The sequence below is a fragment of the Pseudorca crassidens genome, chromosome 3 (assembly GCF_039906515.1).
Source record: "Pseudorca crassidens isolate mPseCra1 chromosome 3, mPseCra1.hap1, whole genome shotgun sequence".
Classification (NCBI taxonomy): Eukaryota; Metazoa; Chordata; class Mammalia; order Artiodactyla; family Delphinidae; genus Pseudorca; species Pseudorca crassidens.
In genome coordinates, this window is record NC_090298.1 from 97,918,435 (window position 1) to 97,933,843 (window position 15,409).

Here is a 15,409-nt window from a genome sequence, read left to right on the forward strand (position 1 = left end):
AGGTAGCTGAACTTGTGTTTCAAAGACTATCCTTCAGGGCTGGCTTCATTAAATATTAAATATGAGCATTAAGAATATCATACATTTTACATGGAATATTTTGCTTTCAACATGATTTCCTCACTGAAATTGTTGGTCAGTCCAATCCCTTGCTACTATCTTACCTGAATTATGCACTAGGCAAGGCATTTTCTTGTAGAAATCAGCAAGTCAACTAGAACATCCTCTCTGCAGGAAGGCCCTGTCAACATATATTACAATAGTTTTTCTGCATTATATTCTGATGATAATAAAGTGAAGTAGGTTAAGAAAAGAAAATTAATTTTCTTTATAAGAAACATCTAATGAAGCTTTTATTCATTTCTGACAGGGATTCACCACATGTTGAGAATAACATCCCGGGCTCAAGAGGAAAAATCAGATTCCACTCCCCATTCAAAAAGGAAGTAGATGCAACATGGTTTCTAAAGTAATAAATTAAAGAATTAATGACTAGATCACAAGGATTGAAACAACTATTTGAATCAAACAAGTATATATAAAATATTACTGTTGTTACAGCCTTCCTTATAAAGATCCAGACAGGATTAAAGTATTTACTAAAGACTACTGATGCCTACCACTGTGGTTAAAAGTATTCTATTTTTTTTTCTGGTAGACATTTATAACCGCAAAAAGAATTAACTGGACAGTCGGGTTGAGCGAGTTGGCTTTTTTCTTTTAAGAACAAGACATTTTTAGGAACGAACATTTACATGAAAGTGCCCTACCATTTTCAAATTTTCCTATCTAAACTTCAAAATAATGGAAAATCCAAATACCTAGATTTTTTTACATACAATATTGTACTAAAGACAGTGCCTGACACCTACTAGATGATAAACATATACATGTTGAATGAATGATAAATAAAATGGATTAGAAAATGAAAAAAGTCAAGGTCTGCATGGTATATCTCTTTCCATTCTTTTGTCTTTAACCTTATCTTTACATTTAAAGTGTCTGGTGCATCTTATAAAATGTTTACAGTTGGGTCTTACTCCACTAATCATCACTAATCATCAGAGAAATGAAAGTCAAACCCATAATTATGCAGTCACTATGGAGAACAGTATGGAAGTTCCTTCAAAAACTAAAAATAGAATTAACATATGATCCTGCAATCCCACTCCTGGGCATATATCCAGAGAAAACTATAATTTGAAAAGATACATGCTCCCCAATGTTTACTGCAGCACTATTTACAAAAGCCAAGACATGGAAGCAACCTAAATGTCCATCAATAAATAAATGGATATAGAAGATGTAGTGTATATATAAAATGGAATATTACTCAGAAATAAAAAAGAATGAAATAATGCCATTTGCAGCAACATGGATGGACCTAGAGATTGTCATACTGAGTGAAGTAAGCCAGACAGAGGAAGACAAGTATCATATGATATCGCTTATATGTAGAATCTAAAAAAAAAAAAAAATACAAATGAACTTATTTACAAAACATAAACAGACTCACAGACATAGAAAACAAACTTATGGTTACCAAAGGGGAAAGTGGGGGGAGGGATAAATTAGGAGGTTGGAATTAACATATACACACTACTATATATAAAACAGATCACCAATAAAGACCTACTATGTAGCACGGTGAGCTATACTCAGTATTTTGTAATAACCTATAATGGAAAAGAATCTGAAAAAGAATATACATATATATACACGCATACATATATATAATTGAATCACTGTGCTGTACACCTGAAATTAACACAACATGGTAAATCAATTATACTTTAATAAAAAAATAAAAAATTTTAAAAACCACAATGAGATAGCACCTCATACCTATTAGAATAGCTATCATCAAGAACATGAGAGGTAACAAATGTTGTCGAGAATGTTGAGAAAAGGGAACCCTTATACACTGCAGGTAAGAATGTAAAATGGTACAGCCACTATGGAAAACATTATGGAGTTTCCTCAAAAAATAAAAAATAGAACCACCATATGATCCAGCAATCCCACTTCTGGGTATTTATCTGAAGGAAGTGAGATCAGAATCTTTAAGAGAAATCTGCACCCCCATGTTGTTGCAGCATCTTTCACAATAGCCAAGATATGAAAACCACCTAAAAGTACTTCAATGGATCAACAGATAAAAGAAAATGTTACACACACACATCACAATGGAGTATTATTCAGCCATAAAAAAGAAGTAAATCCTGCCATTTGCAACAACATGGATGTATCTGGAGGGCACTATGCTAAGTAAAATAAGCCAGAAAGAGAAAGACAAATACTAAATAGTATCACTTACGTGTGGAACCTTAAAAAAAAAAAAAAAAAAAAAAGCTGACTTCATTGGAACATAGAATGGTGGTTGCCAGGGGCTAGGGGTAGGGGGAAATAAGGTGATATAGGGCAATGGGTACACATTTTCAGTTAGAAGAAGAATAAGTTCTGAGGGTCTAATATATAGCATGGTGACTATGGTTAATAATATTTGTATATTTGAAAGTCACTAAGAAAGTAAATCTTAAAAGTTCTCATAACAAGCAAAAAAATTGTAACTATGTATGGTTACGGCTATTAACTAGACTTACTGTGGTGATAATTTTGCAGTATACGCAAATATCAAGTCACTATGTTGTACATTAGATCCTAAGCATTCTCACCACATACACACACAAAAGAGTTACCGACGTAAACTATGTGAGGTGATGGATATGTTAATTATCTCGATCTTGGTAATCATTTTACAATGTATATGTATATCAACTCATCACATTGTACTGTACACTTTAAATATATACAATTATATTTGTCAATTATTCCTCTATAATGATAAAAAATCATTTTTAGGATTTAAAGATTTACTGCATGTTCTGACCTCAGGATGAATCCCATCATACTTTACATGTCCAGTCATTTCAATTAGAAATACAAACTTCCCCTGTTTGAATAAAAAAAATTTTTTTAATTTAAAAATTTTAAAAAAAGAAATACAAACTTCCCAGATTATCTATCATCCTATAGACTCACCACTAGGCATCTCTAATAATCCCATTTTCTACTCTTCCCATCCTTACAAACTGTGATACTGTGATTTATAACAAGAAATATATATTTCTTCTTCCCCATTTCTGGCACAGAGCTCCTAAACCCCTTGGAATTTCCTAAGTGATAAGAGCAATAAAGGTGTCTTGACGTTCATAACAACCCCCTTTCAAACACACCTGAGTTTATGTTAACAAGGTGACTTTTGGAAAGCACCTGAGGATGGGGGCTTGTTGCCAGGAGAACCAACCACGTGACTGGAGGGTTGGAAATTTCAGTCCCCCCATGTTACTGCAGGATTATTCACAATAGCCAAAATATGGCAATAACCTAAATGTCTTTCAATGGATGAATGGATAAAGAAAATGTGGTGTACATAAAATGGAATATTATTCAGTGGTTTTAAAAAAGGAAATTCTGCCATTTGCAACAACATGGATGATTCTGGAGGTCATAACTCTAAGTGAAATAAGCCATAATTAGAAAGACCATGGAGAGCAGAGGGCTGGAGGCTGAATCAATAGCCAATGGTCATTGATTTAATCAATCATACCTATATAATGAAGCTTCCATAAAAATCCAAAAGGACAGGGTTCAGAGAGCTTCCAGGTTGGTGAAAACATGGAGATTCAGGGACAGTGACGAGCCTAGAGAGGACATGGAAGCTCCAAGACCCTTCCCACATACCTTGCCCTATGCAATCTCTTCCATCTGGCTATTCTTGAGTTCCAGCCTTTAATAATAAACTGGTAATCTAGTAAGTAAAATGTTTCCCCAAGTTTTGTGAGCCATTTATTATATAAATGAGAACATTGCTTCCCCTGTGGCTCTCCCAAGCAGAGGCTGCTTTTCCTCTCATATCCCTCATACCTCAGAGCCTGGAGACAGTATAGTTCTCTTTGATGGCCATTGTCACTTTCCATCAAACTCACTTGGTCTTTCCTCCTTCTTCATTAAAAACCTCTAGCACCTCTGAAATGCATTACCAGACTCTATTACCCCTTACCCTCCTTGTTGGCATTATCTATTAACTCCCGGTCGCTTCCCCTCATTCACTGATGAATTCAGCACCTACTTTCCACCATTACTCTTAATATTCTTGGGGACTTCCACACCCCAAAACTTGGGCATCCAATTCCACAGCCTCTTAATTCTTTACCTAGCTCTAAACATCTAGTCTTCTACCAAACTTTAGCATCATTTCTAACGTCACACATTGGAAACTGTTACCAGTAATAACTGCACCACCTTTGATATCTCAATTTCAAACTTCCTGTTCTCTGACCCTCACCTTCCAGCTTATTTATCTAGAATACCCATTCCAATAATTCTATGACCACACTAAGATTCTCAACCAATGACCATACCAATTTTTCACTATCCATGGTCCAGATGCCCTTCTCTCCTTATAAGTCCAGATTCTACGGTCTAGTATTATTACACAGTACCCCAATCCCTTACCCTCTCTCCTTCTCTTGTGCTCACTGAACAGCACCCCAATCCAATTATCTGCTTACTCTACGACTAGGCACCACAACAGAATGTGGAGCATGCCCACATACACAACTCACATAAGCATGCTAAACAGATCTGCTTCAAATTTATACTCATATATCTGAAAGGGGGACACAACAATGCCAAACAATCCTAGTCCTTGCCCCAGTAAACCCACTCTCCAGATAAATACTTCATGTCCTCTCTCTCCATAAACATATCTCAATATCCCCCTTCATACTTAGTTGATAACTTTACCACTTTCTTCACTGAAAAAATACAATCAGATAAAAAGCATGTCAAATTTTTTCTTCAGCAAGTCTACCAATCTACCCAGACAGCTATCCTTAATATCACGTATCTCAAAAAAAAAATTCCTGTCCTTTGATCCCTCTGAACTACTATTTCTCTGAAAAATTCCTTAAGATTATTTACGTGCTGCATCCTTCTCATCATTTAGCACAAAACTGAAAAGTCACCTCTTCCAACAAAGCCTTTCCCAACTACTATGATTGGACTCTCATACTCTGCTACAGGACCCTTTCCCATAACAGTTATCAATACCTGAAATTATTTTATTACATCTGTCTCCAACCACCAAACTTCAAGTTCTTGGACACAGGGATTCTGTCTTCAACATCACTGTATTCTGTAGTACCTAACACAGTGCCTGACACATACTAAGAGCTAAATAAAAATATCTACCAAATAAATGGTTTATTGGAATGATTACTGAGAAACACTAAGTAGACCAAGATCTATCTACTAATAGACATAAAAGACAGACCTCACAGACACTTTTACTATATACTGAAACCTGGTATTTTATGGATACCCAAGCCTATTTCACTAGTAACATCATGTCCAATTATCCAAAATAATGGTAGATGCATGGAGAGATATATTACCTAACAGACTTTGTTCTTTGATGCTAAATACTAGGAATCATTCATATATTTCAAATTAAATATTTATGATATTTTAATAATAATGTTATAGAGAATCACCACAAAACATAAACAATTCTATTTTTTTAAATAATTCAAGTAACTTACAACAAAAATTAGTAGAAGCATTATACAAAGTAAATATTAAGTCATTAGTAATTTAACTATTTCTTTTAAGATGGAAATTAAGTTTAATATTGTATTAATAATTTACTGAATATTAGATATTACAAATCACAAATGTTTAGTTCTAAGTAAAAACTATTACTATACCCCATAAACATAGACATTAGTAAATTTTAAGCTAAAAAGAAGACCGGTACTCTTAAAAGCAATGAAATCAATTCCCATAAATTAAAAATCAAAAAGTGACATCATAAATTCCCTGGCAGTCCAGTGGTTAGGACTCCGCGCTCTCACTGCCAAGGGCCCAGGTTCAATCCCTGGTCGGGGAACTAAGATCCCACAAGCCACACGGTGTGGCCAAAAAAAAAAAAAAAATTCAATGGCCTAATCCCAGGCCTACAATCCCCATTTAATCTATACTTCTCATCACCAATGATCTGAAAATGAAGGAGATCATTTACATTGGTATACTGATATTATTGAATTTACCAAATTCTTTTCCATACAGAAGTTTCCAGGACCTTTATGAGCAAATAAAACCATCCAAAGATATGAATAAGTTAACTATCTAATTGCCACAATGCAGGAGTCCTTTATCAAAAAGGTACCTTTCAGATCAAGAAATCAGAAGCCTTGTTTTATATGTTGAATCTGCTCATAGATATTAGAAGAAAGGAAGGGACATAATTTTGTTTCCTGGACAGAATCACAGTAAGATCTTGCAAAGATGAGAAAGAAGTCCAATTTCTCCAAAGAAGACATACAGATGGCCGAAAGGCACATGAAAAGATGCTCAACATCACTAATTATTAGAGAAATACAAATCAAAACTACAATGAGGTTTCACCTCATACTGGTCAGAATAGCCATGATCAAAAAATCTACAAACAATAAATGCTGGAGAAGGTGTGGAGAAAAGGGAAGCATCCTACACTGTTGGAGGGAATGTAAAATGGTACAACCACTATGAAGAACAGTATAGATGTTCCTTAAAAAACTAAAAATAGAACTACCATATGATTCAGCAATCCCACTCCTGGGCATATATCTGCAGAAAACCATAATTTGAAAAGATACATGCACCCCAATGTTCACTGCAGCACTATTTACAATAGCAAAGACATGGAAGCTACCTAAATGTCCATCAACAGAGGAATGGATAAAGATGTTGTACATATATACAATGGAATATTACCCAGCCATAAAAAAGAATGAAATAATGTCGTCTGCAGCAACATGGATGGACCTAGAGATTATCATACTAAGTGAAGTAAGTCAGAGAAAGACAAATATCATATGATATCACTCGTATGTGGAATCTAAATTAAAAACTGATACAAATGAACTTATTTACAAAACAGAAACAGACTTACAGATATCAAAAACAAACTTATAGTTACCAAAGGGGAAATGCGTCAGGTGGAGAGGGATAAATCAGGAGCTTGGGATGAACATGTCACACACTACTATATATAAGATAGATAACCAACAAGGATCTACTGTATAGCACAGGGAACTCTACTCAATATTGTGTGATAACCTATATGAGAAAAGAATCCGAAAAAGAATAAATAGATGTATATGTGTAACTGAATCACTTTGCTGTACATCTGAAACTAATACATTGTAAATCAACTATACTCCAATTAAATTAAAAAGAAAAAGTGACATCATAATCCGTTTTCCCTACTATAACCTACTGAATGAACACTTTATGAATTAAAGGAAGAGCCAATTTGTTAATGTATTTTGCCTGAAAGATACTCATTATTTCTACTAATCTTTACTTTTCCCTTATTCACTAAATGGATATTTTTCTTTTATAGAAAACTATATGCCATGGGTAAAAGTATCTGTCATTGTCTGCTCCATAGAATTTTAATTTGCAAGAGTTCTGAGAGTTACTAAACAATAACTATTAAATGTGATGTTAAAACGTTGGTTTCATTTCTATAATTGTAGATAATCCAGAGACATGAAAAGGCAAGCTTACATTTTAGATCCAAAATCAAGGTTTTTTATATACATTTTTAACTGTTTCTTCATTGATTCTATTAAGAAAGAAGCAACTTTAGATATAAAATTATTTAATAAAGCCAAAAAAAACTCAGATTTATAAAATCTGATGATTTTTTCACATTGTAAATTACTGCCTTTTTCATATCAATTATGTTTCCCATAAAATTAAATATATACCAAAAATATAATAAGAGATTTTTTACCTTGTAAATAACATATTTAGAGACAGAAATGGATAAATGCTTTTAGCATACAAAATCAATGAAGAGTACATCTGTGAAAATAATCTTGAGGCAGTTGTACTTTCTAAAATGTTTTAATGCCTTAATTCCTTAATATACTTTTAAATAACAATAACAGTAAATTATAATTTCTTATTCAAAGGCCATCTATTTCAGTTTTTTTAATTCCTTACACTAAAAAATTTCTTTAAAAAATAATTCTTATGTTGTTAGTTCAAGTGAACAATTATTAAAGACTAATAAACAATTACTTGTTTGTCTAATATGTTTTTTTAAATAGACTAAAGGAGCCAAGTCATCTGCACAGAGTAAGTCATGGAGCACTGATTTCCTGCACAAATTTTAAACATAAAATTATAATCTATTAAGACCACTACAGGATCTTTTGTAAAGAAAAATACTTACGTAAGAATACATGAATAATTTGTAAAAAAATTTTCTACAAACTAGCACACAGGCTAAGGATAGTAGAAAAGGATAGAGGACAATGAGGGGAATGAGAGAGGGAGAGGAAGAGCCTAGGAAAGAAGAAGCAAGTGTGAAAAGAAAGGAGGGAGGATATGGTGACTATTGTTGATTAACACTGAATTGTATAACTGAAATTTGCTAAGAGAACTTAAATGTTATCACCAAAAAAAAAAGTAAATATGTGAGGTGATAGATGTGTTAATTACTTCACAGGGAAGAAACCTTTCACAATGTATATCAAATCATCATGTTGTACACTTTAAATATCTTAAAATTTTATTTGTCAATGATACCTCCATAAAGCTGAAAAAAAGAGAAAGGAGGGAGAATATGCTAAGCAAAGCCAGTAAATAAAAATTTAGTCAGAAAAATTAAGGGGCAGTGATTTATTCTATGCTATAGGACAGAATTAGATGCAAAGTTTCATTACATCTAAAACACAGTCTACTTATCTATAAAAATATCCACTCATACCTATTTTTAAGGAATAAATCTACATAGCAAAAATCCAGTTATATAAAACTTTTGAGTTCACTAAGTCAAAGCTAATTTTTTACTTAGAGCATCAATAACATTTACTTCTACACCAATGAAGTTGTATCCATGATCAACAACTTACCTTCCTGAAATTCAGTATCATTCAACAGAAAGGATTCTCTATTAGCATGACCACATTTTTAAACAGGCAATTTAGGGCAATAAATGGGGATATGTGATGAAGAAAGCTATACAGAAGTGCTCTTCTACATAATTCACTAACAGTGGTGGTGGTGAGGAACTTGCTCCTTCCAAAATCTTAGGGAGAAGACAGTAACACTGTAATGGTCACAGCTAAGAAAAGTTGGTTTGGAGTCTTAAAGTGGAGGAAAATAATTTTTCTTAACGTAACTCTCATGTTCCACATGAGAAATCTTATAATCCAAGCTATAAAAGTTTCCAAGCACTGTGACTTGTTTCATATACTGTAGTTCTCAACCCTTTATACTCACATGTGCATAAAATTCTCAAAATAACATCACTCATTACACAGTGATTTTTTAACGCACCACAAAAAGGCTGACTAAACACATGGTCACCTTATATATAAAGGAATACTCTCTGAGTTACATGGTTTAAATAACAATTCACAAAACAATCTACCCCACATCAAAGTGTAGAGTATACATGTAAAGCCTATATGTATACTCTACAGCTACAAATCCACAAAACCTAGAATTAATCCAGGCAACTCAACCAGATACAAAGCATCTGAAGTTAAAAGTCAACTAATATAATAAAAAAGTAACGACTTTTAAAAACCAGATTAAGTTAAATCCTCACATAATACTACACATTTTGAAAAATTTTAGTAACTAAAAGTATTAATAGTTTTTAAAATGTATTTAAAAATGCTTAAAGAGAGTAAGTGACTAAAAAAGCTCTGTATACTAGAAAAAATTAAATGTGTGTGTGTGTGTGTGTGTGTGTGTGTGTGTGTGTGTGTGTATAAAGCTTACTTTTAAATCTAATGTTTAGTTTTTCCTTACAATTTAAAACTACATACAGGAAACTCTAGAAGTCATAAGTAAAGAAAAAACAAAGTCCCCTCTTCTTGCTGAAATGTGTACATAACTGCAGTAGATGTAAGTTAGATATAAATATATACTACATGTATGTCTCTTATTCTATATAGAAATCTCCTTAAATATTTTCCCAAGGGAGTGGGAAAAATTTATTCTCTCAAATTGAAAGTTTTTGTCCACTAAAAATTTTTATATTTGTTCTCAAAATTATAGCTGTCTTATATTCTACAGTTATTTCCATGTGAAAACTTCAATATAAGTAGTTTATCACAGTGAATAAACTTGTTCAATGAATACTGAGAAATCTAAACTTATCCAGATTGCATACAAATGAAAACGTGTGCTATTTCAAAATTACATGCACCTCTTTAAAAATTAGGGCTCTATCAAAGGCAATCTATAGATTCAATGCTATATCTATCAAAATTCCAATAGCATTTTTCACAGAAATAGAACAAATAATCCTAAAATGTGTATGAAACCAAAAAAGACCATGAATAGCCAAAGCAATCTTGAGAAAGAAGAACAAAGCTGGAGGTATCATGCTTCCTGATTTCAAACTATATTACAAAGCTACAGTAATCAAACAGTATGGTACTAGCACAAAAACAGACACATAGATCAATGAAACAAACAGCCAAGAAACAAACCCACACTTATATGGTCAACTAATCTACCACAAAGGAGGCAAGAATATACAATGGAGAAAAGACAGTCTCTTCAATAGATGTTGGGAAAACTGAACAGCCACATGTAGCCACACGCAAAAGAAGGAAACTGGACCACTATCTTACACCATACACAAAGATCAACTCAAAATGGATTTAAGAACTAAAATGTAAGACCTAAAACCGTAAAACTCCCAGAAGAAAACATAAGCAGTAAGCTCTATGACACAGGTCTTGGCAATGCTTTTTTGAATCTGACACCAGAAGCAAAGGCAGGCAATAAATGCAAAAATAAACAAGTGGGAGTACATCAAACTGAAGAACTTCTGCACAGCTAAGGAAACCATCAACAAAATGAAAAAGCATCCTACTTAATGAGAGAAAATATTTGCAAATCATATATCTAATAAGGGGTTACTATCCAAAATATATAAAGAACTATTACAATTAAATATCAAAAAAACAAACAATCCAATTTAAAAATGGGCAGAGGATCTGAATAGACATCTTTCCAAAGAAGACATATAGATGGCCAACAGGTACATGAGAAGATGCTCAGCATCACTAATCATCAGGGAAATGCAAATCAAAACCAAAATGAGTCACCACCTCACACCTGTCAGAATGGCTGTCATCAAAAAGACAATAAATAACAAATGCTGGCAAAGATGTGGAGAAAAGTGAATCCTTGTGCACTGCTGGTGGAAATATAAATTGATGCAGCCACTATGGAAGGCAGCATGGAGGTTCCTCAAAAATTGAAAACAGAATTACTATATGATCCAGTGACTCCACTTCTGGGTATTTATCCAAAGAAAACACTAACTCGAAAAGATATCTGCACCACCATGTTCATTACAGCATTATTTACAACAGCCAAGATATGGAAATAACCTAAGCATCCCATCAATGGATGAATGGATAAAGAAAATGTGATACACACATGCACGCACACGCACATATATATATATATCTATATATATATAAAGGAGTATTATTCATCCATAAAAAAATAATGAAATCTTGCCATTTGCAACAACATGGATGGATCTTTAGGGCATTATGCTAATTGAAGTAAGTCGGACAAAGAAATGGTATCACTTAAATGTGGAATCTGGAAAAAAAAAAAAAAAAGCTTATAGACAGACAAGCTCTAAGATAAAGAAAATAGACTGGTGTTTACCAGAGGCAGGGGTGGAGGTGAGGGTGGGAGTGAAATGGGTGAAGAGGGTCAAAAGGGCCGTTTTTAAACAAGTAAGTCATGGGAATGAAATATACAGCATGGTGACTATAGTTAGTAATACTGTATTGTATATTTTAAAGTTGCTAAGAGAGTATATCTTAAAACTTCTCATCACAAGAAAAAAATTTGTTCTAATTATGTAAGATGACAGATTTTAACTAGACTTATTGTAGTGATCATTTTGCAACGTATACAAATACCAAATCATTATGTTGTACACCTGAAAATAATGTTAGACAGTGAATATACTTTTTCTAATTAAACTTTAACTTTAAAAATATGGGCAATTAATCACACACTTAAATCACATTGGCTGAATTCAATTTTAGTCCCTAAAGAATACTTATTTATGAAATAAATAAATTCAACCTAGATTACTTGATTATTATTTTCTTTTGTTACTTATTTCAAACTATAATGTTCATGTGCAAGATTATCCTCTATTATAGGTCTACACCTAATTATCTATAAATACTAACAGAAACAATACTGGACCAGTCAGGCACATCAATTTCCTTCCATTCCCTTTTATTAATAAGTACTTCTAACTCAGCTCAACAACTAATCACATTTCAAATTACTGACTTGAAAAAATGTATTAGAGGCACATTTTAAAAACAAATACAGTACGAAATCTTGCTTTTCACTGAATCACTGAATTTTGTTTGTTTGTTTTTTGGCTATTTGGATTACTTTCTTCTTCTGGGTAAGTTTAGTATGTAACTCTCATTCTTTAGACAAAAACCCATAGACTTAAAATGTATAAAAAGTTAACTCGTTATTGTCAGCTGAAGACAACAAAACTAGCACCATAAGAACAACTGTACTAAATTTTAATGCTGTTCATTAATAGTTCCATTTTCCTGAGTTTGCGTTTGTTCTTTGGCATCGGCTTAGGATATAATCCATTTTTCAGAAGGTGTTCCTTGCTGAGGCGAATTTGAGCACCATGCTGAAGCTGGAAAGAGCATAAAGCTTGAAGAGGGCGAAGCAAAGTCTGTTAAGATAAAAAAAAAAGATACTAAAAAAAGCGTGACAAATCATGATATTCTATCTAAATTTTTTCTTTAGAAACAGGGATTATTATTTTATTATTAGCTTTTAACTATGAAAAGCAATAGGCAATCAAATATATGATAACTTCTAAATAAATAATTCATTTAAATTCATACCTTACATACCACTAAGGAATTCCAGTAAGACACAAATACTAATTTTCCATATAGGTGATAAAGTCTAAATTTAGTTTTATACTTTAATATATTCAAACACTACAAAAATTGTTGCCATTATAATAACTAATCTGTAACAGCAGACTAAAAGAGACATTTAGGTACAAATTAGTTAGTTCAGTTCAATCACAGACTAACACAAGCTTCCCTCTACTTGCTAACAAACGGATGATGGCAGCAATGGGTAAGTTTACTAATTCTCTCACACTACTCCATGGCCCACATACAAGTTAGATAACCAGGTGTGGGTGCATTCGAAATAACTGTAACTGTATACATACCTGTCTGAACTCAAATACCTATAGGGCCAGACATATAACATAAACATGTGACCTAGGTGGACCTATAAGGTAACAGGGAATGGTGGAGGTTGTCAAACAACTGAGCATATGTCCTTCTTAAAGTTATTCAAATTCAAAAATTAGGGTAAAAAAACCAAAACATTAAGCTACTGTTTTAAACATATTTGAGTCAGAGTCTTTCCCTGGGCCTGAGTTCCCTGATCTAACACTTTTAAATAACACACTTGATGGTGCAGATTGTTTAAAAAGAAAATAAAAGGAACAAAGATAGATTTAACTACAAAAATTTCACAATGTCTATGTGAAAATGTATTCCCCCACATATACAACAAAAGTGGCAGCAAAGGGCTTAACAGCTTTAATTTACAATGAACTCGTACAAATATGTGGCAGTCACTGGTAGTTGCTCTCCATATCCATTCTTTTCTTCCTTATTAAAAAAAATCTAAAATTTTATTCAAGGTGGCAATGTGTCCAGCTAGTAATACTACATTGACTAATGACAGTTTATCCAACAAGATGTAAGTGGAAGGCCTTGGGTTGGGACAGACCTGGCAGGCATAGGCTTTTGCCTTTTCTTCTTGCCTGGAACGTGATTGCCACATGTGGGATGACCACTATGTGACTACAGGACAATAAACATGAAGATTAAAGCCAAATACATACAGTGATGGACAGAAAGACAGAAGAAATCTGGGTCTCTGATGTCCTCTTCAGCTGCATTCCCAGCCATAGAACACTAACTTCAGCATTTCTTAATACAGGAGAAAAATAAACTCATATATGGCTCAACCACTGCAGTAAGGGCTCTGTTACATGCAACTAAATGTAACTCCTAACTGAGACACACCAGTAAGAAAAAGACAAACGTCTTGGAAAAGCTCTGCCTGACATTATTGTAGAGAGTCTCTTAGGTATGTCTCATAATTTCTTTTTGTATCTTCAATTCTTCAAACAAGAGAAGAAATATAGAAATGACTATAATTACTTTACAGAGTCAACATAAGGAAGTGATTGAATCCTGAAACATCATACCTAGGAAACATACCTTGGACCATATACAGACTGAGACAATTGCTATTTTATGACATTTATTAGATTCTTCATAGATAGAAGAGTATTAATACTCCTCTGATTAAGGGCCTCCAACTTTTACTTCCCGAAGATAAGATTCTATCAATTTTCTGAGTAACTAAGACAATGAATTTTGGAGATAGATCTGTGGTAGTCACTAGGGCTGTTCACAAATACATCAGTCCTCTTTCATGATACATGATCAGACTGCATTTTCTAGCCCCTCTGAAGTTAGGCATGGCCATATAACTTGACTTGGTTAATGAAATGTGAGCACAAATACTGTGTGTCACCTCTGGGCAGATGTTTTAATAGTGGTGTATGATTCCCCACCTCTCTTTATTCCTTCCTTAATTAAAGTAGAGTGATGTGTCTAGATGGTGCATCCATCAGCCTGGATCCCTAAGTGACTATAATTAGCAGCGGTCCCCCTGGCAATCCCACTGTACAGACAGTGTGTTATGCCATTCTGATTTGGGGGTTTTGATGCAATCACTTACTAGCTATGTGTTCCCAGATAAGTTAACCTCTCTTCCCCTCGTTTTCTTCATCTGTAAAGTGAGGAATATTATGTCCATCTTATAAGGTTATGATTATGGTGCACTCACATGATACATTTAAAATGCTTAGCATATAACTTGATTGATAATAAATGATAATGTTTCTCTTTACATTCATAACATTATATTTGGGGCAATGTGAAACTATATGAGAGGTTTACTGGTTCAGAAGAACAAAGAAAATCCTCTACTTACAAAATTAGTTTCTAAAAGTTTATTTGGGGGAAAATCAGTGTTCTGTAAATCCTCTGTCTATAGATGCAACGTGACAGTTTCAAAAGACCGTTATTAACAACTACTGGTGATGAGTAGAGTTAAGACATTTAGGTTACAGCACAAAGCTTTGCCACGTCTAGTTACAAAAGTTCATAAGGCTTCCAAGGTATGAGTAACCCTGGTACATACTATAATGGCA

At 33.5% G+C, this 15,409-nt stretch overlaps 1 protein-coding gene across 1 annotated transcript in view; it reads right to left on the bottom strand.

Moving 5' to 3' along the window:
- Nucleotides 1–5,659: 5,659 nt before the first annotated feature.
- DTWD2 (DTW domain containing 2) overlaps nt 5,660–15,409 on the bottom strand; it is a 97,364-nt gene continuing 87,614 nt past the window's right edge. Inside the window, exon 6 of the mRNA XM_067731505.1 lies at nt 5,660–12,823. Coding sequence (XP_067587606.1) covers nt 12,653–12,823 — 171 coding nt within the window. The 3' untranslated portion in view covers nt 5,660–12,652. The remainder of the gene's footprint in view (nt 12,824–15,409) is intronic.